Source organism: Bufo gargarizans, chromosome 5 (assembly GCF_014858855.1).
Source record: "Bufo gargarizans isolate SCDJY-AF-19 chromosome 5, ASM1485885v1, whole genome shotgun sequence".
In the NCBI taxonomy this organism is placed as follows: Eukaryota; Metazoa; Chordata; class Amphibia; order Anura; family Bufonidae; genus Bufo; species Bufo gargarizans.
In genome coordinates this window covers 111,749,105-111,773,106 of record NC_058084.1, presented here as the reverse complement: position 1 = coordinate 111,773,106, position 24,002 = coordinate 111,749,105, and the positions used below count along the sequence as shown (strand labels likewise).

Sequence of the window (24,002 nt, the reverse complement as noted above, 5' to 3'; positions counted from 1 at the left end):
AATATATCTCAGTGATGTTTCGGATTTCTATACTACAATTACAAGCCCTACTTTTACTTTAAAATGACACTAAACTCAGGAGTTACCTGTTAAAAATGCATCCAAGCACCCCAACTATTTAGGGAAATGTATTTTATTTGTGTATCACTCGGCTGTATATACTCCAATCATCTCTAAATTGGTGCTGATACTGTACTTTTTGAAAGGCTACCTTTCCCCCTTATGTCATACAACCTCATATCTCTGTTTATGTGAAATATCTCTGTAATTAAATGAGATCTAACGTTGAAACCACTTGATCTTAACGGATCTAACGAAGGCCTATTAGTCTGCATCAAATTTTACCAGAAAATTGCATGTGGGGGGGCTAGCACCCCCTGACGTAATACCAAATATCCATAATATCTCTGTAATTATATGAGATCTAACGTTGAAACCACTTGATCTTACCGGATCTAACGAAGGCCTATTGGTCTGCATAAAATTTTACATGAAAATTGCATGTGGGGGGGCTAGCCCCCCCTCATTAATCACTTAATAAGTCTGCAATTATGTGAGATCTAACAAAACAACTAGTTGATCATACCTGATCTAACAAATATCTTCCAAAATAGCTAATTGTTTGGTCAATTTTTTGATAAGGGGGGGCTGATGACGGGTTAGCCCCCCCTGCAAATAACTGTTAATATCTCTACTTCTGTATGAGATCTAACGCAAACAACAATTGATCTAACCTGATCTAACAAAGATCTAACCAACTGCACATATTTTGTTAAAAATTTTTGATATGGGGGGGGCTAGCACGGCTGAGGTGCAGACAGCAGAAGTCTGTGGAGCTGTGTGCTGCTGAGAGACGTGTCCACGGCTGCCACCCATGACCCGGATGTAGTGCGCTGCGCGGCCTCTAGGTGGCGCTCCGCCCGCGGATATACTGGGACACACAAGCCGTAACTTGCAGACGTTAGCACTGAGGCTGCGGGGACGCCGAGCCCGTGACGTCATCCAGCCAGCAGAAGCCGCATCCTCTCCGCACTGACATGGCGCCTATGGGCATCCGCCTGTCCCCCTTGGGCGTCGGGGTGTTCTGTCTGCTCGGGCTGGGGGTGCTCTACCATGTGTACTCGGGGTTCCTCACCTGGCGCTTCTCCGCCTTCCTCCTGGGGGAGCGGGCGGGGGACACGGTGGACCTGCGGGAGCTGCTGGCGGTGGCGGTGCGGGCTGCAGAATTGGGCGGTGTAGAGGTGAAGGCTGTGCGGGAGAGCAACAAGCTGAACGAGAACACGAAGAGCAAGACCCGGGAGGGCGCGGATGAGAAGATGACCCGCGGGGACCTGCTGTCTAACCGGAAAATGGCGAATCTGATCAAGAACTCCTTCCCGGGGGTACAAGTGAGTGCGGACAGGACCGTGGTGACGTCATAGCTGTAGCGGCGCAAGCCGGGTCTCTCATCCAATCAGGTCACTTCTTATGTTTTTAACCACAGCGTGAGTTATGAGAGTAGCGATCTGATTGGTTATCCACTTGCTTTCATTTTTATGTGTGGCCCTTGCAGCTGGCAGTACCCTGGGGCCCTGTGATGTGAGCTGGCATCCCTGTCATATAGCCTGCAGGTGGAGCTGTCTGTGCCACATTCTGTACAATGGGTACATACAAGTATCCTAGCTTCCAAAAATGTTAGGCCTTGTGATGTCACCTCCATGGTTACTTATGTCACGGGGGTTTCCGTCAGCAATTCTACATTACCTGGATAGTGACAAATTGGACTTTCTGATATAGATTTAAAAACCTCTGCTTGCTGTCAGTTAATGAATGGAAACCTTGTAGTTTGTCCCACATAGGCCTTGTGCACATTTTTTGTGGCTTGCCCACGGACCCGTTAATTTCCAGGGGTCCGCCAAAAAATAAAGTCATGCTGTTCGCATCTATATATCTGTCCCGCAAAGTATAGAACATTTCATATTCTGGTCCATTTTGTGGACAAGAATAGCCATTTCTATTAATGGGACTGAGAAAAATGTGCATTGCACATGGAAGGTGTCCGCGGTTTACAGATTTCAAAACAGATGGTCGTGAACATTTAAATGTCAGAGACTGACTGACTGTCTATCTAAAGACCCCTTTACACAGCCAAAGATGGGAGCAGTTATGGGGAAGGGGCATTCCTAGGAACACTCGTTCCTGATAATTGCCACTGATCACCCGATGAACCAGCATCAGAGGAAAGCATCGCTGATGCAGACACCAAAATCCAGTGATCTGCTGCCCAAAAAACAATGACTCTCCATGAAGATGAGCGATCCCAGTTGCACGAAATAAACACAGCTCTCACCTCCACTAAGTATCAGGAGCTAAATGGTTCCCGATAATTGCCTGTTCAGTCAGCCCATGTGAAGACCTTAAAGGGATTCTGTTATGAGATTTTACCCCTATAACCTAAACATTATGCTCATGTCCGGACTAATAAAAAGAATCCTAAGCTGGCCTTATTAAACCTGCTTGTGGCTCTATTAGCCCAAAATCGCCTACCTAAGGTGCCCAAGGGGACGTCCGTTAATACAGGGTGCCCGGCTGCACCCATCGCCGTCTGGTGCCCAGCGCCGCCTTCCTTATCTTAATCGCCGCCCTTGTCTACAGTGCTGCCTTCCTCACCTCAGCGCCGCCTCCGCAATCCTCCCGTCCCTCTGCCAGATCCCGCGCGTGCTCACTAGGCTCAGCCTGATGCGCCCGTGCGGACTCCTGGCAGCGGCTTTGTTGAGTGAAGTGCGCATGCGCATCAGGCCAGCGCATGCGCACTTCGCTCAATGAAGCCGCTGCCAGGAGTCCGCACGGGCGCATCAGGCTGAGCCTAGTGCGCACGCGCGGGATCTGGCAGACGGACGGGAGGATTGCGGCGCTGAGGTGAGGAAGGCGGCACTGTAGACAGGAAGGGCGGCGGCGCTGGGCACCAGACGGCGATGGGTGCGGCTAGGCACCCTGTATTAACGGACGTCCCCTTGGGCACCTTAGGTGATTGACAGGTTATAAAAACCTGTTTTTTGGGCTAATAGAGCCACAAGCAGGTTTAATAAGGCCAGCGTAGGATTCATGTTATTAGTACGGACATGAGCATATGTTTAGGTTATAGGGGTAAAATCTCATGACAGAATCCCTTTAACCCCTTCAAGACCAAGCCACGTTTTGCAAATCTAATAGTAGAGAATTGCAGCACACAGTCTCCTTTATCTGCAGTTAATGATATTTATTGGTATTACATGACATAAAGTTCATGATCCAGTTATATGTTAGGATATTTAAAGTGATCACATTCAATAGATATAGTGACCGGACGTTTCGGCCATTGAAGGCCGCCTTCAGTGGTCTATGATCATGATGGGCTGGATCATGTAATACCAATAAAACATTATTAACTGCAGATAAGAGACTGTGTGCCGCAATTCTCTACTATTTGGCTACGACTTATAAGTCTCTGCGGCGCTCCACCTCTACAGCACATTTTGCAAATCTGACATGTTTCACTTTATGCGGTAAAAACTCTGGAGCGCTTTTACTTATATAAGCGATTTTGAGATTTGTTTTCTCGTGACGTACTTCGTTAGTGGTAAATTTGAGTCAATATGTTTCACCTTTTTTTATTTATAAAAAAAATATATATAAAAAATGTACAGAAAATTTGGAAAAATTTGCCATTGAAATGTGAATGTCTCTGCTTTTAAAGCAGATTGTGATACCCCATAAAATAGTTGTTACTGTACATTTCCCAGATGTCTACTTCATGTTTTGCATCATTTTGTAAACGTCATTTTATTTTTTTAGGACCTCTTCAGTTATGAAGTCACTTTGTGGGGCTTATATAGTAGAAACCACCCATAAATGACCCCATTTTAGAAACTACACCCTTCAAGTTATTCAAAACTGATTTTACAAATTTTGTTAACCCTTTAGGTTTTTTACAAGAATGAAAGGAAAATTTGAATCTATTTTTTCCCTGTAACACAGCAAGGGTTAACAGCCAAACAAAACTCAATATTTCTTACCCTGATTCTGCAGTTTACAGAAACACCCCATATGTTGTGGTAAACTGGTGTATGGGTACACAGCAGGGCGCAGAGGAGGGAAAGGAACACCATATGGGTTTTGTAGGGCAGATTTCACTGGGATAATTTTAAGTTGCCATGTCACATTTGAAGACCCCCCCCTTATAAACTCCCAATAAGTGACCCCATTTTGTAAACTACGGAATGAGGTGACAGTTTTATTGGTACTATTTTGGGGTACATATGACTTTTGATTGCTCGATATTACGCTTTTGTGAGGCAAGGCAACCCAAAAATGGCTGTTGCGGCACAGTTTTTATTTTTTGTTTTTTACGGCGTTCTCCTGGTAGGATAGATCATGTTGAAACGGACGCGACAATACCAAATATGTGTATTTCTTTGTTTCAGTTTTACATAATAAAGCATTTTTGAAAACAAAAAAATAATGTTTTTGTGTCTTCATTTTCCAAAAGCTACATTTCTTAGGGCTCTTTCACATCTGCGTTCTTTTCTTCCGGCATAGAGTTCCGTCGTCGGGGCTCTATGCCGGAAGAATACTGATCAGGATTATCCTAATGCATTCTGAATGGACAGTCTGTCCTTCAGGATGCATCAGGATGTCTTCCGTTCTGGAACGGAACATTTTTTGGCCGCAGCAAATAGCGCAGCATGCTGCGCTTTTTGCTCCAGCCAAAAATCCGGAACACTTGCCGCAAGGCCGGATCCGGAATGAATGCCCATTGAAAGGCATTGATCCGGATCCGGCCTTAAGCTAAACGTCGTTTCGGCGCATTGCCGGATGCGACGTTTAGCCTTTTCTCAATGGTTACCATGGCTGCCGGGACGCTAAAGTCCTGGCAGCCATGGTAAAGTGCAGTGGGGAGCAGCATACTTACCATCCGTGCGGCTCCCGGGGCGCTCCAGAGTGACGTCAGGGCGCCCCAAGCGCATGGATGACGTGATCGCATGGATCACATGATCCATGAGCATGGGGCGCTCTGACGTCACTCTGGAGCGCCCCGGGAGCCGCGCGGACTGTAAGTATACCGCTCCCCCGCTCCTACTATGGCAACCAGGACTTTAATAGCGTCCTGGCTGCCATAGTAACACTGAAAGTATTTTGAAGACGGATCCATCTTCAAATGCTTTTAGTACACTTGCGTTTTTCCGGATCCGGCGTGTAATTCCGGCAAGTGGAGTACACGCCGGATCCGGACAACGCAAGTGTGAAAGAGGCCTTAAATTTTTCTGCCTAAATTTTTTTGATAATGCAATATGACACTTTTTGGGGGCAAGGTGACCAAAAAATAGCTATATTGGCACCATTTTTTTAAGTTTTTTAACAGCGTTCAACTGAGGGGGTACATCATGTGATATTTTTATAGAGCAGGTTTTTACGGACGCGGTGATAGTTTTGCACTATAAAAGCATTTTTGAAAAGAAAATCATGTTTTTGGGTCTGCATCTGTTCCGCAATTTGCGGAACTGTGCGGACCTATTCACTTTTAATGGGGCTGGAAAGGATGCGGATCCGCAATTCCGTTCCTGAAAAAAATAGAACATGTCCTATTCTTGTCCGCAGACCAGAAAATACATTTTCTATTATAGTGTCGGCGATGTGCGGTCCACAAATTGCGGCTCGCATATTGCCGGTGTCTGTGTTTTGCGCATCCGCAAATTTTTTACAGCGTTCACCTGAGGGGATAGATCATGTGATAGTTTTATAGAGCAGATTACGGACGCGATGATACCTAATATATCTAATTTGTTTACGTTTATTTCAGTTTTACACAATAAAAGCATTTTTGAAGAAAAGTAAATAATCTTTTAGTGTCTCCGTCTTCTGAAAGCCATTTTTTTTTTTAATCTTTTGGGCGTTGGTCTTAGGTAGGGTCTCATTTTTTGCAGAAAGAGATGACTGGTACTATTTTGGGGTACATACAGTACAGACCAAAAGTTTGGACACACCTTCTCATTCAAAGAGTTTTTTTATTTTTTATTCATGACTATGAAAATTTGTAGATTCACACTGAAGGAATCAAAACTGAATTAACACATGTGGAATTATATACATAACAAAAAAGTGTGAAACAAATAAAAATATGTCATATTCTAGGCTTTTCAAAGTAGCCACCTTTTGCTTTGATTACTACTTTGCACACTCTTGGCATTCTCTTGATGAGCTTCAAGAGGTAGTCACCTGAAAGGGCACACCTGTGAAGTGAAGACCATATCAGGTTTATTAAGTGGGATTTCTTGCCTTATAAATGGGGTTGGGACCATCAGTTGCGTTGTGGAGAAGTCAGGTGGATACACAGCTGATAGTCCTACTGAATAGGCCATCATTACTTTAAGAAATGAAGGTCAGTCAGTCCGAAAAATTGGGAAAACTTTGAAAGTGTCCCCAAGTGCAGTCACAAAAACCATCAAGCGCTACAAAGAAACTGGCTCGCATGCGGACCGCCCCAGTAAAGGAAGACCAAGAGTCACCTCTGCTGCGGAGGATAAGTTCATCCGAGTCACCAGCCTCAGAAATCGCAGGTTAACAGCAGCTCAGATTAGAGACCAGGTCAATGCCACACAGAGTTCTAGCAGCAGACACATCTCTAGAACAACTGTTAAGAGGAGACTGTGTGAATCAGGCCTTCATGGTAGAATATCTGCTAGGAAACCACTGCTAAGGACAGGCAACAAGCAGAAGAGACTTGTTTGGGCTAAAGAACACAAGGAATGGACATTAGACCAGTGGAAATCTGTGCTTTAGTCTGATGAGTCCAAATTTGAGATCTTTGGTTCCAACCACCTGTGTCTTTGTGCGACGCAGAAAAGGTGAACGGATGGACTCTACATGCCTGGTTCCCACCGTGAAGCATGGAGGACGAGGTGTGATGGTGTGGGGGTGCTTTGCTGGTGACACTGTTGGGGATGTATTCAAAATAGAAACTGAACCAGCATGGCTACCACAGCATCTTGCAGCGGCATGCTATTCCATCCGGTTTGCGTTTAGTTGGACCATCATTTTATTTTTCAACAGGACAATGACGCCAAACACACCTCCAGGCTGTGTAAGGGCTATTTGACCATGAAGGAGAGTGATGGGGTGCTGAGCCAGATGACCTGGCCTCCACAGTCACCGGACCTGAACCCAATCGAGATGATTTGGGGTGAACTGGACCGCAGAGTGAAGGCAAAAGGGCCAACAAGTGCTAAGCATCTCTGGGAACTCCTTCAAGACTGTTGGAAGACCATTCCAGGTGACTACCTCTTGAAGCTCATCAAGAGAATGCCAAGAGTGTGCAAAGCAGTAATCAAAGCAAAAGGTGGCTACTTTTGAAGAACATAGAATATGATATATTTTCAGTTGTTTCACACTTTTTTTTGTTATGTATATAATTCCACATGTGTTAATTCATAGTTTTGATGCCTTCAGTATGAATCCTAGTCATGAAAATAAAGAAAACTCTTTGAATGAGAAGGTGTGTCCAAACTTTTGGTCTGTACTGTATGTCTTTTTGATAGCTTGGAATTTAGGGTTGTTTCGGGTATCGAATTTTCAATACCCAATTGATACTTTAAGCCCGGTATCGATACGATACCGGGATTTGCCTTTTATCAATACTAGGCTGTGCTACTGCACAGCCCAGTATCAGAGAACATGGATCGCGCTGCTCTCAGTGATGCTGGCAGATGCAGCAAGGGTCCGGCTGTTACTGAAAGCTCCTGCTCCCGCCCGATCTCATCACATACATGCACGTGGGGATGCAGCAAGAAACCGCATTCCCTCATGTACATGTATGTGACAATGCGTGAAGGGGTTAAAGAGGACCTGTCACCTCTCCTGACATGCCTTCCCCGTGTAATAACAATTCTGGAGCCTCTATTCCTATGTCTGTACGTTGTGCCATTCCTTTATTATTTCTACTAGAAGTTATGAATGAATTGCCAGCAGTCTGCAGTAAGGGTACAGAGGGGAGGTAACCAGTTGGGGGGGGGGGGGGGGGTACCTGCACAGACTCACTCTATCCAATCACTGCTGCCATTGTCAGACTGTGCAGGACCCCCCCCCCCCCAACTGGTTACCTCCCCTCTGTACCCTTACTGCAGGCTGCTAGCAATTCATTCATAACTTCTAGAATAAATAATAAAGGAATGGCACAACATAGAGCCATAAGAATAGATGCTCCAGAATTGTTATTACACGGGGAAGGCATGAAGCTATTAAAACAGACATGTCAGGAGAGGGGACAGGTCCTCTTTAAAGGGAATCTGTTACCAGCATCTTGGACTGTTATCTGTGGTAATACATGAGCAGTACTGCAGAAAAGGAGTCCAGATTGCTATTTATTTTCTTACTGCTCCCTGTTCACCCGATGTCGGGTTTTAAACCTGCACTGAAATACACTGTTGGGACTGCTGTGTACAGGAGTCCTCTCCATTGTGGTAGCACAGCAATCCAGGTATTTCAGTGCAGCTTTGAGTGCTGACAGCGGAGGAACGAGGGGCAGTAGAAAAATAAAAAATGGATATTATATGTAGTACTAGTCCAATCACAGCAGATAAACTTGGCGACATGTTCCCTTTAATATGAATAGTGGTTTACAACTTTCCCCTGACAGCAGACACAGCTGATCGGCTGGGGTTCCAGATGTCGGACCCCCTATCCTGAGGCTAGGTCATCAAGATTAAACCCCTTTAAGGCACTGTTAACACTCGCCTGTACGTAACTGACAGATATGACAGTTTTCAGATGATATCCACAAATTCTGACTGATCCATTTGAACTGTAATGGGTCTTTCAGGTTCTCTGTGATTGGACTGTACTGCAATCCTAATCTCACCCCTGAGTGTGGCGCCGTAGAGGTAGGCCCTTTTGTCTAATCCTGAACTTGAAAGGGCTTGTGCCAAGTTTCCAGTTATCCCCTATCCACAAGGACCACTGGGACCCGTAATGGAACGGCAGGCTGCACATGCGCTATGCCGCTCTATTTATTCTCTATGGGACTGCTGGATATAGCTATGGTCAGTGGTCTGCTATTTCCGGCTGTCCCACAGAGAATGAATGGAGTATCGGGGACACTTGTGCGGTCTGCCGCTCTATAAGGACAGAGGAACAGAAACCCCCATTCTTGGGATCAGTGGTCGGTCCCCAGTTAGTTATCCCCTATCCTGTGTATGGGGGATAACTTGAAACTTTTTGGTGCTTGTGCCTTTTTGGCAAAAAATTATTACGGCCAAATGCTACACTACAATCAGTACTACATCCAGGACATTGTGAAATATTACTGGAATACTGGTGTTGTGTTGGGGGCTTCTAGCAACAGATCTGTATGAAGCTGTAGATTAAAGGGTTGTCTGACCCCCATGGTAAAATCTACTAAGGCCCTGAATATATTTGAGAGGAGAAACACAAAAAGCTTATGGATGCATCACCCCTGAGACCAATAAATGGCTGCAGCAGTGCATGTGATGACGGATGTAACGACTTCTGGTCCACAGGGGACTGGAAGGAGCGGGGACTAGATCTTTATTGCTGTAAGGGCTCATGCGCACGAAAGTATTTTCTTTCCGTGTCCGTTCAGTGTTTTCTATTTTTTGTTTTGTTTGCGGACCGGATGCAGAATCATTCACTTTGATGGGTCCGCAAAAAAAACTGAAGGTACTCTGTGTGCATTCCGTTTCCGTATTTCCATTCCGCAAAAAAATAGAACCTGTCCTATTATTGTCTGCCTTACAGACTTACTGTTCTATAAAGGTCCAGCTGTTTCGTTCCGCAAAATACGGAATGCACGCGTATATCATCTGTATTTTTTTGGGGTTCGGATCTGTATTTTGCAGTCCACGCTCGTGTGCATGAGCCCTAACGGTGTGCCAGTGAACAGGTGATATCCTCTGGATAAGTCAGCAATATCAGATCGGTCCCCCCCCCCCCCCACACACACACACAGTTAACAGATTGAAGGGTCTGTAGAGCTCATGCAAGCGCGGCGCCCTCTTCAGTGTTTAACTGCATTGAGTTAAAAAAAAAGTGTAATTGCACTGCACTGCTGCACGGTTGGTGGGGGGTGCCGGTAGTGGGGCCACCATCAATCGATATTGATGGACTGGACAACCCCTTTAAATTCATTCTGGCCTTTAGTTTATTTTACCTTGGACAACCCCTTTAATGCTGGCCATAGACATCAGATAGTCGTTGACAGAATCCGATTTCGGTCAAATTAGCCCAGTAGTCCACAAAAATCTCCTTTGGAGGGAAAGAGTGATTACACATGTTGGATTTTTACATGTCTAGGCCTCTATTTACCCAGAGGAAGCCGGTGGTCACTTATTTCTCTCCAGGACAGGGATTTGGTGAAGATGGCGTCAGGGGAACAGTTGTTATGTCTATGGCCAGCATAGGAATATCATTAAGGTTTGTGATTGCCGGTATGTATGTGGCGTATGGTTGATGAATGACTCTTATGACCTACTTATTGCAAGTAAATCCCAAAAATGAATTCACTAAACACGTTGGAACACGACGACTATGTTAGCTATTCCATTAGTCAACTTAATCATATGTAAATAGTTTTCAGTGCAAGCCAGGTCATCTTCTTAGACATTTACAGCATATCCACAGGATATGCAGCACCCCATTGGCCCCATGCACATGGTGCATATTAGACATTGATGCAGAAAATCTTCAGTGTAATATAGTACCCGATTTTCAAAATCTCATCTACACAGTCCGTAATTTTCCACGAGTGGATTGTCTAGCTGTGCGCATTTTGAAATGCGCAGCATGTTGATTGTGTGGATTTGCAATGCAAAAGGTGAAATGTGGCTCAAACCTGCAAAATCCACATGTTGCCAGATTTTGGTGTGTATTTAGTGCAGAAAAATGCACAGGAAGATCCATATAGACTACACTGTCGTATACATGTACCCTTTATTTTCAGAATGGGGCCACCTGATCCCCATCCGGGCTGACGAGCCAATATGTGCACTGCATGATGCAAGTGGGACTCGAATCTAGAAAGTAGTAAATATAAAAAGAATCATTACTCGCCCTCACTAATCCCCCTTCTGCTGCAGTTACACCGCTGCTGTGGTGCCCGCTGTTCCCATGGCTTGGAATGCCCACTCAGCCAATCGCTGGTTGAGGTGCGTCACTTTGGCCAGTGATGTCTGTGACTGTCTGAGCAGGTATTCCAAACCATTTCCTGCGTGTCCACCTAGGACCAAGAAATTGAGAGCAGCAGGGATCAGTGTGGGTGAGTAATGCTACTTTTTTAAGGTCCATGAAACCTTTTCACATTGTATTTTCCACTTTTCCCATCTGGTAACTTCCAGTTACTTGTTTATTTTAAGGTAAATAGTGAAGAGCATCTTGGTGACGATGACAAGGAGGAAATCTACTGGGATCGTGTCATACCCAGTGAGATAAAAGAAATTGTGAAGAATCCAAAGCTGGTTCCTTCAGATAGTATCACTATATGGATAGATCCACTGGATGCAACTCAGGAGTATACAGGTATGTGCCTTATTTATAGCCTCAGTTTGCAGAGTGGAAAAAACTAAAACGTCTAAATGATCGCGGGTCCAGTGCCACAGCTTCTGTCTCTCCTGCTTCAGTGCTCAGGCACGCGACACCACGGGATCTGACGTCACTGGCCTGCAGTGGTGATGTGCATGTATATGTCATGCTTCTGGTCCAGGAGATGGTAGCTGCGGTGCTGGAACCAGGACCTCTTGGAAAGGTAAATGTTGTTGCATACAAGGTGGCCGTATTTTGGTGCAAACCATGGATCTGCAAAATACGGATAACTTCCATATGCATTCCACGTTTTTTGCATTTCTGTTAATAGGAATATTTTCGTACTCTATGCAGACCAGAATAGGCTATGTTGTATCATTTGCAGAACAGTCGCACAGTGTGGCTGCTTTGACACGAGTCCAGAGTGCACAACTCGCTCTCGGAGTATAAGTATACAGCACCCGTCCTGAACTTCCAGCACTGCCGGGGTCACACAGCATTCTATTGATTTATGATGCTATGTAAGGCTACTTTCACACTTGGTGCGGATCTAAGCCTAACCCTTACAGTTCTGGAATGTATTGGATAACAGTGACATAATGCTGTCACTGTTATCTAATACATTCCAGACCTCTAAGGGTTACATAGCATCATAAATCAATACAATGCTATGTGACCCTGCAGGACCGGAGCTGGGTTATGCTCGCGCTCAGAGTCCGGAGTGTACAACTCGCTGGTGATAAAGCAGTGTGCTGTCTGCAAAATATGCCATTTAAAATACGGGTGTGTGCGTAAGGCCTTAGGCTTCATGCTACAGACCACAAAATCTGAATACCTTCCACATTTTTCTTACTCCCATCAATAGAAAGGATCTCGTTCGCAATACAGACCAGAACAGAACATGTTCTATAATTTGTGTAACAGCCACACGGATCTGCAAAAAAACTGTAGGTGGTTACATGACTTCATAGACTGAATGGGCCAGTGTGCTATCCCTAAAAAAAAATGTGGCTAGCACATGGATGAGAAATGTCCCCACCTATCCCTTGGTTGGACTTGTATTAATTATGTAACTATCTGGTCGTGTGCATGAAACCTAAAAGTAAAAGAGGACGTAATTCACCCACCTGTGAGGACTGGGAATATTATATATTTTACTTCTCTGCACATTACTAGCCGTGGCTTTATTTTTACTTCTTACTTATATGAAGTTATTAGTATGCACTATTTTTTATATTTTAAAAAAGTGAAGTGCTTTTTTTTTTTTTTTTTTTCCCTCCCCCTTTCTTTATAGTAATATTATCGCCTGGGCTTATTACAGGTCTTAATACAGTACAGCGCTGAAGAATGGAGCTGTCAGTAAAAAACTCCCAAAGTTAAAGGGGTTGTCCTGCTGTTAATATTGATGACCTATCGTCAGGATAGGTCATCGATATCTGATCGGTGGTGTCCGACACCCAGCACCCCCACCCATCAGCTGTTTGAAGAGTGCTGCTTACTGTTCATTACATGGAAGTGCAGTGTAATGACAAGTACTCGCTCCAGTAACTTGAATGGAGTGGATACTTGTCATTACACTGCACAAGAGTCAAGACTTGGTGTACTGACGAGGAAGCAGCCCTTTCATAGAGCGCATCCTCGTCTCACAGCTGATCAGCAGGGATCCCGGGTGTCGGACCCCACCGATCATATATTGATGACCTATCCTGACGATAGGTCGTCAATATTAACGGCTAGACAACCCCTTTTAAGCCTTATTCGCACTTCCGTGTTTGTGATGAAATCCGTGATAAGATGGTCAGTGATTCATCTGTGTAGAATCAGTGTGTGTATTTTTTGCTCCCCATGTGTCATCCGTGTTCCACTGACGCTGCAAAGCTAAACATTTATTTTTCAGAGTATCTCCTATAAATGGTCCATGAAACATGTATGGCATCTGCTGGTTTACAGTCCGTCTGTGAATAAGGCCTTACAATGTCAGCACTGCAGTCACAACTGTGCTCCCGTTGGCAGAGCTGCTATGCCCAGAGCAGCCATCATTAGCAACTTGCATGCTGTATTTTTCGCTCTATAAGGCTACTTTCACACTAGCGTTGTTTGAATCCGGCGTGCTATTCCGTCGCCGGAACTGCCTGCCGGATCCGTAAAAACGTGTGAAAACGGATTACATTTGAATCCTGATCAGGATTTTGATCACAATGAAAAAATGCATTGGAAAAAAACGGATCTGCCATTTATACATTTTTCGGCTTAAACAAACAAAAGCCGGATCCGGTTTGGTGGAACACATGGCGCCTGATCCGGCATTAATGCAAGTTAATAGGGAAAAAAGCCTGATCCGGCGTTCAGTCAAAGTGTTCTGGATTTTTGTCCGGAGGTAAAAATACAACATGCTACGGTTTTCTGAAAAGCCTGATCAGTCAAAAAGACTGAACTGAAGACATCCTGATGCATCCTGAACGGATTGCTCTCCATTCAGAATGCATTAGGATAAAACTGATCAGTTCTTTTCCAGATTTGAGCCCCTAGGACGGAACTCGGCGCCGAAAAAGAAAACCGCTAGTGTGAAAGTACCCTTAGACACACACAGGTTTTAGAGGAGGAAAATTATAAAAAATATATATTTTTCATCAGACCTCAGATCAGTCAAAAAATAAATGAAACAATTTGCGTCTCCTGCTCTGGACAGCACCGCCACTCAGGAGATCCAGCACACTCTTCCTGATGGTGCACAGTGTAGGTCATAGTGCGCTCCTGTGCACTGCCTGTCCAAAAAAAGTTGCCACCAAAAAAAAAGGTCACACACACTAATATTTCATTGGACCGCCTTTAGCTTTGATTACGGCACACATTCGCTGTGGAATTGTTTCGACAAGCTTCTGCAATGTCACAAGATTTATTTCCATCCAGTGTTGCATTAATTTTTCACCAAGATCTTGCATTGATGATGCTGCACAAAGCCTTCTACAGCACATCCCAAAGATTCTTAATGGGGTTAAGGTTTGGACTCTGTGGTGGCCAATCCATGTGTGAAAATGATGTTTCATGCTCCCTGAACCACTCTTTCACAATTTAAGCCCGATGAATCCTGGCATTGTCATCTTGGAATATGCCTGTGCCATCAGGGAAGAAAAAAATCCATTGATGGAATAACCTGGTCATTCAGTAGGTTCAGATAGTCAGCTGACCTCATTCTTGGAGAACATACTGTTGCTGAACCTAGACCTTCCCAACTGCAGCAACCCCAGATCATAGCACTGCCCCCACAGGCTTGTACAGTAGGCACTAGGCATGATGGGTGCATCACTTCATCTGCCTCTCTTCTTGCCCTGATGCGCCCATCACTTTGGAACAGGGTAAATCTGGACTCATCAGACCACATGACCTTCTTCCATTTCTCAAGAGTCTAATCTTTATGCTCCCTAGCAAATTGAAGCCTTTTTTTCTGGTTTGCCTCACTGATTAGTGGTTTTCTTACAGCTACACAGCTGTTAAGTCCCAATCCCTTGAGTTCTGTTCGCATTGTGCATGTGGAAATGCTCTTACTTTCACTATTAAACATAGCCCTGAGTTCTATTGTTGTTTTTTCTTAGATTTGATTTCACCAAAGGTTTAAGGGATTGCTGATCACGATCATTCAGAATTTTTTTCCCCCGCACATTTCTTCCTCGAATATGATGGGTCCCTACTATCCTTCCAGTTTTTAGTAATGCATTGGACAGTTCTTAACCCAATTTTAGTAGTTTCTGCAATCTCCTTAGATGTTTTCTCTGCTTGATGCATGCCAATGATTTGACCCTTCTCAAACAGACTAACGTCTTTTCCACAACCACAAGATGGTTGTTTTAGGGTACTTTCACACTTGCGTTTTTCTTTTCCGACGTAGAGTTCCGTAGGGGCTCTATAGCTGAAAAGAACTGATCAGTTTTATCCCTATGCATTCTGAATGGAGAGTAATCAGTTAAGGATGTCTTCAGTTCAGTCTTTTTGACTGATCAGGCAAAAGAAAAACCGTAGCATGCTGCGGTTTTAATTTCCGGCCAAAAAAAACCTGAAGACATGCCGGATCCAGCATTTTTTCCCATGGATTAGTGCCACATCCGGCATTCAAAATGCCGGATCCGATGCTCAGACCGAAAAAAAAAGGTGAAAAAAATAAATTCCGGATCCGTTTTGCCAGATGACACCGGTAAGACGGATCCGGCATTTCAATGCATGTTTCTGACCAGGCATTTTTAAGACTGATCAGTCTTACAAATGCCATCAGTTGGCATACATTTTGCCAGATCACTCTGCCGCAAGTGTGAAAGTAGCCTAAGAAATGAGAAGCAACTCCTTGCACCAGTTGGGGTTAAATAACTTGTTGCCAGCTGAAAGATAATCGCCCATGCAGTAATTACCCAGTAGGAGGCTCATAACTGTTTGCTTAGTTAAATCCAGGTGGCGATTTTTATTTTTTATTGTTTTTTTTATTATTATTATTATTTATTTATTTTTTGGACAGGCAGTGTATGATATGTAAAGGGTGCATCAGGGGAGAGTAAGGGGACTACTGTGACTACATCTGTTGTCTATGTTATCATTCATGGTGACCCTTTTATTTTATTTATTTTTTCCAGAGAATCTTATTAACTATGTGACTACCATGGTGTGCGTTGCTGTGAATGGAAAACCGGTTATAGGTGTGATACATAAACCTTTCACAGGGTATACTGGTGAGTTTTTATTTTGTACCTTTTTATTTTTATTTTATTTTTTTAACATTTTATGTATAACAGTGACTGACTGTAAATGTGACTATTTACACGTTAAAATGCTTTACATTACTGATACGTGGCCTGTAGCTGAGTTGGGTAAGACAAGGGTTACATGGTGATTTGGCTTGGTGACTTGGGGCAGTGATGGGGAACAAAATCTATCTGGTTTCTATTATGCAGGAGTCCTTAGGCCAATTCAGTCCATAGCAGACCCTTTCTTCTTGATCCTGGGCAGTCCGTAGCACTTTATACCTAGGCAGATGAATTGCTGATCAATTATAGAACTAGTTAATGAACACTCTTTTGAGGACCTTTTTAATGTGTTTTTTATTTATAAATATTGCTCCTGTGCCCCCCTGCAGTTTTCCCACTCAGTATGTTAATCCTGAGCATCGGTTCAGGGAGGAGGAGACGCCAGGGTTTATCAATGGGCGTCACAGCCAGGGAGAAGGAGACTCCCATTGAGAAACCCTGGCGTCTCCTCCTCCCTGAACCGATGCTCAGAATTGACATACTGAGTGGGAAAACTGCAGAGGGGCATAGGAGCGATATTTAAAAAAAAAAGTCCTCTTTAAGGGTCTTTCAGTCATTTTTAGGAACTAACGTTTGTACTTCTGTTTGTTTCCAACATACATGGCAAACACATCCACATTTCTCCTGTTGACACAAGGGGACATCCTGCTAAGGAATGGTCATTTTATGTCTTGAGTTGCTTGACTTATCTACACTGGGCAGTTATTGGGAACAATCATTAACCCCATTTAACATTCCCTTTTATTCGAAGTTATTTAAAATGGCTACCAGCAACCTGTCTTAGAATGTGAGCAGGACTGGTTGCCACCACTTGCAGAGCTGCCTAGAGGAGTGAGCGGGCTGTGCTCTACAATAGATGGTAATGATGCGATCCTGCCTATGACATGCCATCATGGCTGAGCAGCCTGACGGGTAAACTCACCAATATGTAGTATTTGCAAGAGAACCCCTTTAAGAACCTGAGGAATTGATCATAATCTGTAATTTCACTGCTGTTTGTATGTTACCTGCATTGTTGTTGTTGCTCTTAAGATTTATTTCTAAAATCTCCATTATTCCTCATTTCCTTTCGTAGCTTGGGCCATGGTGGACGGTGGCTCGAATACAAAGAGACGGGCCTCTTACAATGAGAAAACCCCAACCATCATTGTTTCCCGGAGTCATTCAGGGGCAGTAAAAGAAGTGACGCTTCAGACTTTTGGCAACCAGACTAAAATTATATCTGCTGGAGGGTCAGGTATGTTGTGTCCAAAGTAGAAAAAATAAACTTTTAGTTTCGGCTCGCCATGCGATTTTACGAAGGCATTTGACTCCAATTGGGAGAGAAACACCAGACTGGCCAATGGTATAGGTAAAAAGAGATTCTTCAGCAGTCTTTCAAGAAAAATATTATACATTATATACAGTATAATGGTCGTGATAGATCTGTGAACACGGACAAAATAGAACATACATCCATGCTAAAAACGCGGCCTGTGGTAAAAAAAGATGTGTGAATACACACATTAAAATGAATGGGTATGTGTGCTGTCTGCGGAGAACACGTCCAGCTCATGCACATGAAACACTGATGTCAATGAGGCTTACGCTGGCCATGAAGTGTTATCATTTTAATGTGTTTTTACTATTTTTCTTGGAAGGGTGCTGAAGAGCATCTATCTTTTCTCACATGGGTATGTACATGTAGCACACAAAGGGGTATTCTGTCTATCACTTACTAATAGTGGCTCCATGGTGGTCACGTGACCATTTTTCACTGCATTGGTTCCCTATCCTGGTGACATCGTCTACATCTGAGGAGTGGTGAGGCTTGTAAGGCTCTGCCCTGTATACAATCCGATAGCCGAAAGGCTATAAAGACCCTGTTTGTGACCAGTAGTAAAACTTAACCTTTTATTTATACTGTATATATAAAATGTACACTAAATGTAATTATTAAAAGAACAGTCCTAAACTGCTTTTGTCATGGTGTGTGGTGGTGTTAGTCTGGTGCTGAGGTATCGTATCGAAAATTGTAGTATATTAATGTCATACACATTTAAAGGGGTATTCCCATCACAGACAATGGGGGCATATTGCTAGGATATGCTCCCATTGTCTGATAGGTGCGCCCCTACAACGATAACTGAGTGCGGAGAGCTGTGGCTGCAGGATCCACCACCAAGCGCTGTTCCCATAGAAGTGAATGGGAGCGGCCCCTGCTCCCATTCGTTTCTATGGGGAAGACTAAAATAGCAGAGCCAGCGCTTGGCTATTTTCGACGGCCCCGTAAAAATGATTGCAGGGCGGCTACACATGCGCAGTGCGACCTCCGTTCATTTCCCCGCTCTGTTCTCATTTTAGGTGCGGGTCCCACCAGACAATGGGGGCATATCCTAGCAATATGCCCCCATTTGTCTGTGATGGGAATACTCCTTTAAGTTTTTTTTTTCTGGAATAAAATTGCTAGATGTTCAGCTCAGCAGGGAACATTGGGATCACTAAAACCTCTATTAAAGGGGTTGTCCAAGTTTATATTTATTGATGACCTATGCTCAGGATAGGTCATCAATATCAGATCGGCGGGGGGTCCAACAGCCGGTACCTCCGCCGATCAGCTGTTTGACGAGAAGGCAGCGCTGCCTCCTCTTCATTGTTTACCTGCTCACCTTTTGCATCTGCAGCAGTGAGCAGGTGTAATTACACCCAAGCCTTCCCATTCATGTCAATGGGACGGATCGCTCCCATACAAGTGATTTGCATATGTAATCATTTTTGTCAGCAAAACTACAGCATTCATAATTTACATACTGATATATTTCTGACTTGCTATAGGTCTGTGATGGCTAACCTCTATCTGTAGTAAAACTACAACTCCCAAGATGCACACTTGCTTGGCTGTTCTCAGAATTCCATAAAAATGAATGGAGCATGCTGGGAGTCGTAGCTTCACCGCAGCTGGAGTGCCAAGGTTAGCCATCACTGCAAAGTTTAGGAGAATTCCAATAACATGTAATCAGGATCAGATCTATATGCGTAATCTTACTGACAGAATCCCTTTAAGCACAGGAAACTCGGCCCTTCCAACAGAGCTGGTCTGTAGTGTAATGGTAACTCTTCTGCCCGACATACAGAGTTTAAATCCTGTTGAAGATCAGCTAAATCAGGGATGCTCAACCTGCGGCCCTCCAGCTGTAAAACTACAACTCCCACCATGCCCTGTTTAGGCTGATAGCTTTGGGCATGCTGAGAGTTGTAGTTTTGCAACAGTCTGTGCTGGAAGAGAGCCCAACCCATATCCAACACAGCTTCATTAGTATTCACTGCATCGAAGTGAATACTAATGAGGCTGCGGACCCTGCTTGGATACCTGGTGAACCAGCTGGAAGGGGAAGGAGAGGCAAAGACCTGATACTACAGGCACTCTGGGATGTAAATAAGGGGTGCAGGTCACAGATTGCAGTTATGCTGGAGGAGTCAAAATGCACTCAACATCATCATCTGACTTAACACCAGCAGTCAAGTTTACTGCATGATGTATGTATTTTTTTATTTATATATTTTTTTTTTGTGTAACTGCAAAATCCCTTTAAGGATGACCCTAGATATTTTATTGGAAAACTTTCTAAATATACTTTATAAAAGATGTTAAATAAATAAAGAAAAGTACAGTTTACAAGTATATTATACAAATGACCCGACTAGAGTCGGGTCTGATCTTCCGGGCAAGGGTCTCCCAGCATGCACAGTGGTTCTCCCATAATCCTGAAAAAGACTTCTATGAATGTGTTTGCGAGCCTTGTAAACCTTCCCTCAATTCCTGTATACCAGTGAATCTTAAGGGGTTGTCTGAGTTAACTAGAAATTTGCCACTAAGGTCTCATGCACACGACGTTTTTTTATTTTTTCCCAGTTTAAGGGCCGTTTTTGCGTTCCGTATACAGAACCATTCATTTCAATGGTTCTGCAAAAAATAAAACGGAATGTACTCTGTATGCATTCTGTCTCCGTATTTCTGTTGTTCTATATTTTAACAGAACGAAAAATTTCCTATTATTGCCCGCAAATCACGTTCCGTGGCTCCATAAGAACACATACGGAAATGCATCCGTATGTCTTCCGTATCCGTTCCGTTTTTGCTAAACCATCTATTGAAAATTTTATGCCAGACCAATTTTTTTCTGTTATTACTGTATACTGTATATGCTATACGGAAACGCAACGGAAACAAAAAACGGACCGTAAAACACTGAAAAAGCCATACGATCGTGTGAAAGAGGCCGAACTGTCATAAAGTAAAAATGGAGCCTATACTAACCTGTTTTCAACGCCGCATCTCGAGTCCTTTTGGTAGTGTTTACGTGCATGTCTGCAGCAGTGATGTGTCTTTACACTGCTCCTGATTGCTGCAGCCAGTCATTGGCCTCAGAGGTACACAGTATGAGGATGGCTGAGGCCAGTAATTGGCTGCAAGAGTCACATGTGGTATACAGCAAGTCACCTCTGCAGCCATCTGCACAAGCACCGAGAGGAGGATCGAAGCTGCAGCTTAACGGTAATAAATGGGTATAGGCACATTTAAAAAAATGAACTCAGATAACCCCTTTAATGGACATTTCTGATGCCCATGATAAATCCACTTGATGCTTAACCTGTGGCCCTACAACTGTAGTAAAACTACAACTCCCACCATGCCCTGCTGCAGGCTGATAGCTGGAGACTGTCTGGGAATGCTGGGAGTTGTAGTTTTACAACAGCTGGAGGACCGCAGGTTGAGCAAGACCGTCCTGGACAAACCGTCCCAAAAGTGCTGATGTGTAGCTGTGCTAAATGGCTTTGTCTGCAGTCAATAGATGGAGCCAGATTGTTCCTTATTTAGGGCTCATGCACACGACCGTATGTTTAGTCTGCATCCGATCAATAATAATTTTTTATTTTTTTTGGATCGGTTGCAGACCTCTTCATTTCATTGGAGCCACAAAAGATGTGGACAGGACACCATGTGTTGTCCGTTCCCCAGCCCTGCAAAAAAGATAGAACATGTCCTATTTTTGTCTATTTTGTGGACAAGGACAGGACATTTCTACTGAAGTTAAAAAAAGAAATGGTGGCATGCACTTGACCAGGATCCGCGATTTGTGGAACGCAACACACTTGCCGCCATGTGCATGAACCCTTGCAAAGCAGAATGTGTGTACGGAGTAAGCTATACATTGATATCTACTGGTAACACATTTCCAGCTGACGGCATCCACAGCATTTGGGCATAGCCTTAGGGACCGTGTGGAAAAGCCATATCCTGTCCGCTAATCCTTCCTCTACGCATGCCGCTAGTTTAAAGCGTTATCACTTGTTTTACAGGGTACAAAGTTCTTTCGTTGCTTGACGTCACAGGCACCGACCAAGAAACGGCTGATGTTTATATCCACAAAACCTACATCAAGAAGTGGGACATATGTGCCGGAAATGCTATCCTAAGTGCACTAGGCGGTCACATGACTACTCTTAAAGGAGACGACATTATTTACACAGGATCGGATGGAAATGAGGGCGGGCTGCTTGCAAGCATCGCGATGGACCACCTTGCCCTTGTTGAAAAATTGTCCTCGAAAATCTCATCCAAATAAAAACAAAAAAACGTTTGTATGTACATCAATAAAACTCGTGTGTTTACGGGAACTGGAAGGAAGCCTGTCATGGCACAGCCTCCATGTCTTTTCATGCATATGACTAAAGACTCGACATTAAAGTATTTTTTTGCTGTATAAGTCCGAGTGGATGAAGCTCGGAGACCAGGACGAGCACGCTTGATTGGAACGACTCCGCTGGTTTAGTATGGATGACGGAGATTGGGATTTACCAGAGATTTTGGGATATAGAGTGAATCTTATTTTAAATACAAGAACATTGCATTCTTTCCACTCCTGACTGAATAAGCATTGTGCCTTTTTGCTTCACATCACACAAGTTAATTTGTCACTTTTAATTTATGCAAAATTACGTTGTTGTATTTTTCGGCTGCAGATTACTGGATTATAAGATGGGCGCTCCATTAGTTTTTTTTGTTTTTTAAGGATTTTATTAATGATTATAAAAATACAATAAGGGTACGATTTTCCTTCAGCTGGGAGCATGTGGACTCCAGAGTATCGCACTACAGATGATCTAATCCATGTGAAATGGCCTTGTGTTTGCCAGCAGTCGAGAGCAATAGACACAATCTCCACGGAACAGTTACCGTAATACTATGTGAAATGCTTCCTGTTCTCATCCTTTTCCAGTTTTTCCATGTCTTCTTTCTGGCTGCCGTTGTATTAAGTTTTTTTTATGTTTATTTATGCCTGTCCACCCCCAATGCCTATTATGTTGCGTTGTGTTCTTGCAACCACAGACGCTTACATTTTCGGTGGAGATAAAATAAAGATATGACATTTTGTGGGATGGATTGCACAGCGGAGAGGTGTTTTTCTGGAAGTTGGTGCCGAGAGGAGCGGTCTTACAGAATGCATTAGGACTTGGGCTACTTTCCCTATGACTGATCGCAATAAACACTTCAGTTCTGTCCCCGTTCATTGTCAATGGAGACACAACTGAACTGAAGGGAACGGAGTGCTCCAGAATGGATTCCGTTCTGTTTCATTGCGTTCCCGCGACGCACACAAAGGCACTGCAAGCAGCGTTTTTGAGGGCGTCCTGGGATGCGGAGCAAGACTGATCCAGCATGAAACACAATGTAAGTCAACGGTGATGGATCGGTTTTCTCTGACACAAAAGAACATAGATCTGTCCCCTATTGACTTACAATGGTTTTAGAGACTGATCCGTCATGGCTATTTTAGAGATGATACAACCGGATCTGTTCATAACGGATGCAGACGGTTGTATTATGACGGAAGCGTTTTTGCTGCTCCACGACGGATCCAGCAAAAAAACGGAGATGTGAAAGTAGCCTTAGCTTGAAATGGTTGGTGAGCAAGATCAGCTTTTGAAAGACATGGCTGCCTATTACAACCTACAGACTTGTCATATTGCAGGTTCAGAACTAGGGTGAGCTGAGGAGTTTTTGACACATGGCTGCCATAAGGTGACAAAAAACCGCACCGTTACCAGATAGTGAAAATCACATTTGACTTTGGCATTTGTTGCGGTTTAGCGACATTTTGTCATTGCAATTATGAATGGAACAAAATGATCATCTCTAGAACGGTTTCTGTTGGAACCTGTGACTACGATTGTACTGAACAAAATGTGGGCTGAAAACTGCATGTAAGACAAGCTGTGTGATGTCCTGTGAAATTCACAGCCTGATGAACGTTTAAAAATAAAAAACAAAACCTTTTATTTAAAGTCCGTTTAAAAGGGAGCAAAAAGCCTATGTGTCACAGTCTGTGACCATCAGGCAACCAGTCTCCGAAATGCACAGAGAAGGGTAACAAAAATCCTCTGTGCAGTTGAGGGACTGGGCTAAAAAGTGTGTTTGTTACAAGAGATCCTGTTAGATGTGGTTGTACCACCTAGTTCATAGGTCGTATAATGCTACGTACAGTTGATCGCACTGCCTCTACCAGAGTGGAGTCCCTGTGGGCATGACTACACCCTAATATAGTACAGTGTTCAGACCAGCGTATTTATATAGCCTGCAGCCAGTATATAGGTCACAACCATTCACCTGCAGCCAGTATATTT

At 43.8% G+C, this 24,002-nt stretch overlaps 1 protein-coding gene across 1 annotated transcript; it reads left to right on the top strand.

Annotated features, from left to right (window-relative positions):
* The first annotated feature begins 927 nt into the window (after positions 1–927).
* Positions 928–22,757, top strand: BPNT2 (3'(2'), 5'-bisphosphate nucleotidase 2). The gene is made up of 5 exons (XM_044294562.1): positions 928–1,388; positions 11,382–11,544; positions 16,167–16,262; positions 17,413–17,574; positions 21,678–22,757. The coding sequence occupies exons 1-5, from the start codon at positions 1,038–1,040 to the stop codon at positions 21,941–21,943; spliced, it is 1,038 nt and encodes a 345-aa protein (XP_044150497.1). The 5' UTR covers positions 928–1,037; the 3' UTR covers positions 21,944–22,757.
* Positions 22,758–24,002: the final 1,245 nt, after the last annotated feature.

Bases quoted from the DNA above. Each gene is read 5' to 3' on its own strand.
- BPNT2 (XM_044294562.1), top strand. From the start codon at position 1,038: ATGGCGCCTATGGGCATCCGCCTGTCCCCCTTGGGCGTCGGGGTGTTC. The intron at 1,389-11,381 runs GTGAGTGCGGAC...GTTTATTTTAAG, and splicing joins ACTCCTTCCCGGGGGTACAA to GTAAATAGTGAAGAGCATCT. The intron at 17,575-21,677 runs GTATGTTGTGTC...CTTGTTTTACAG, and splicing joins TATATCTGCTGGAGGGTCAG to GGTACAAAGTTCTTTCGTTG.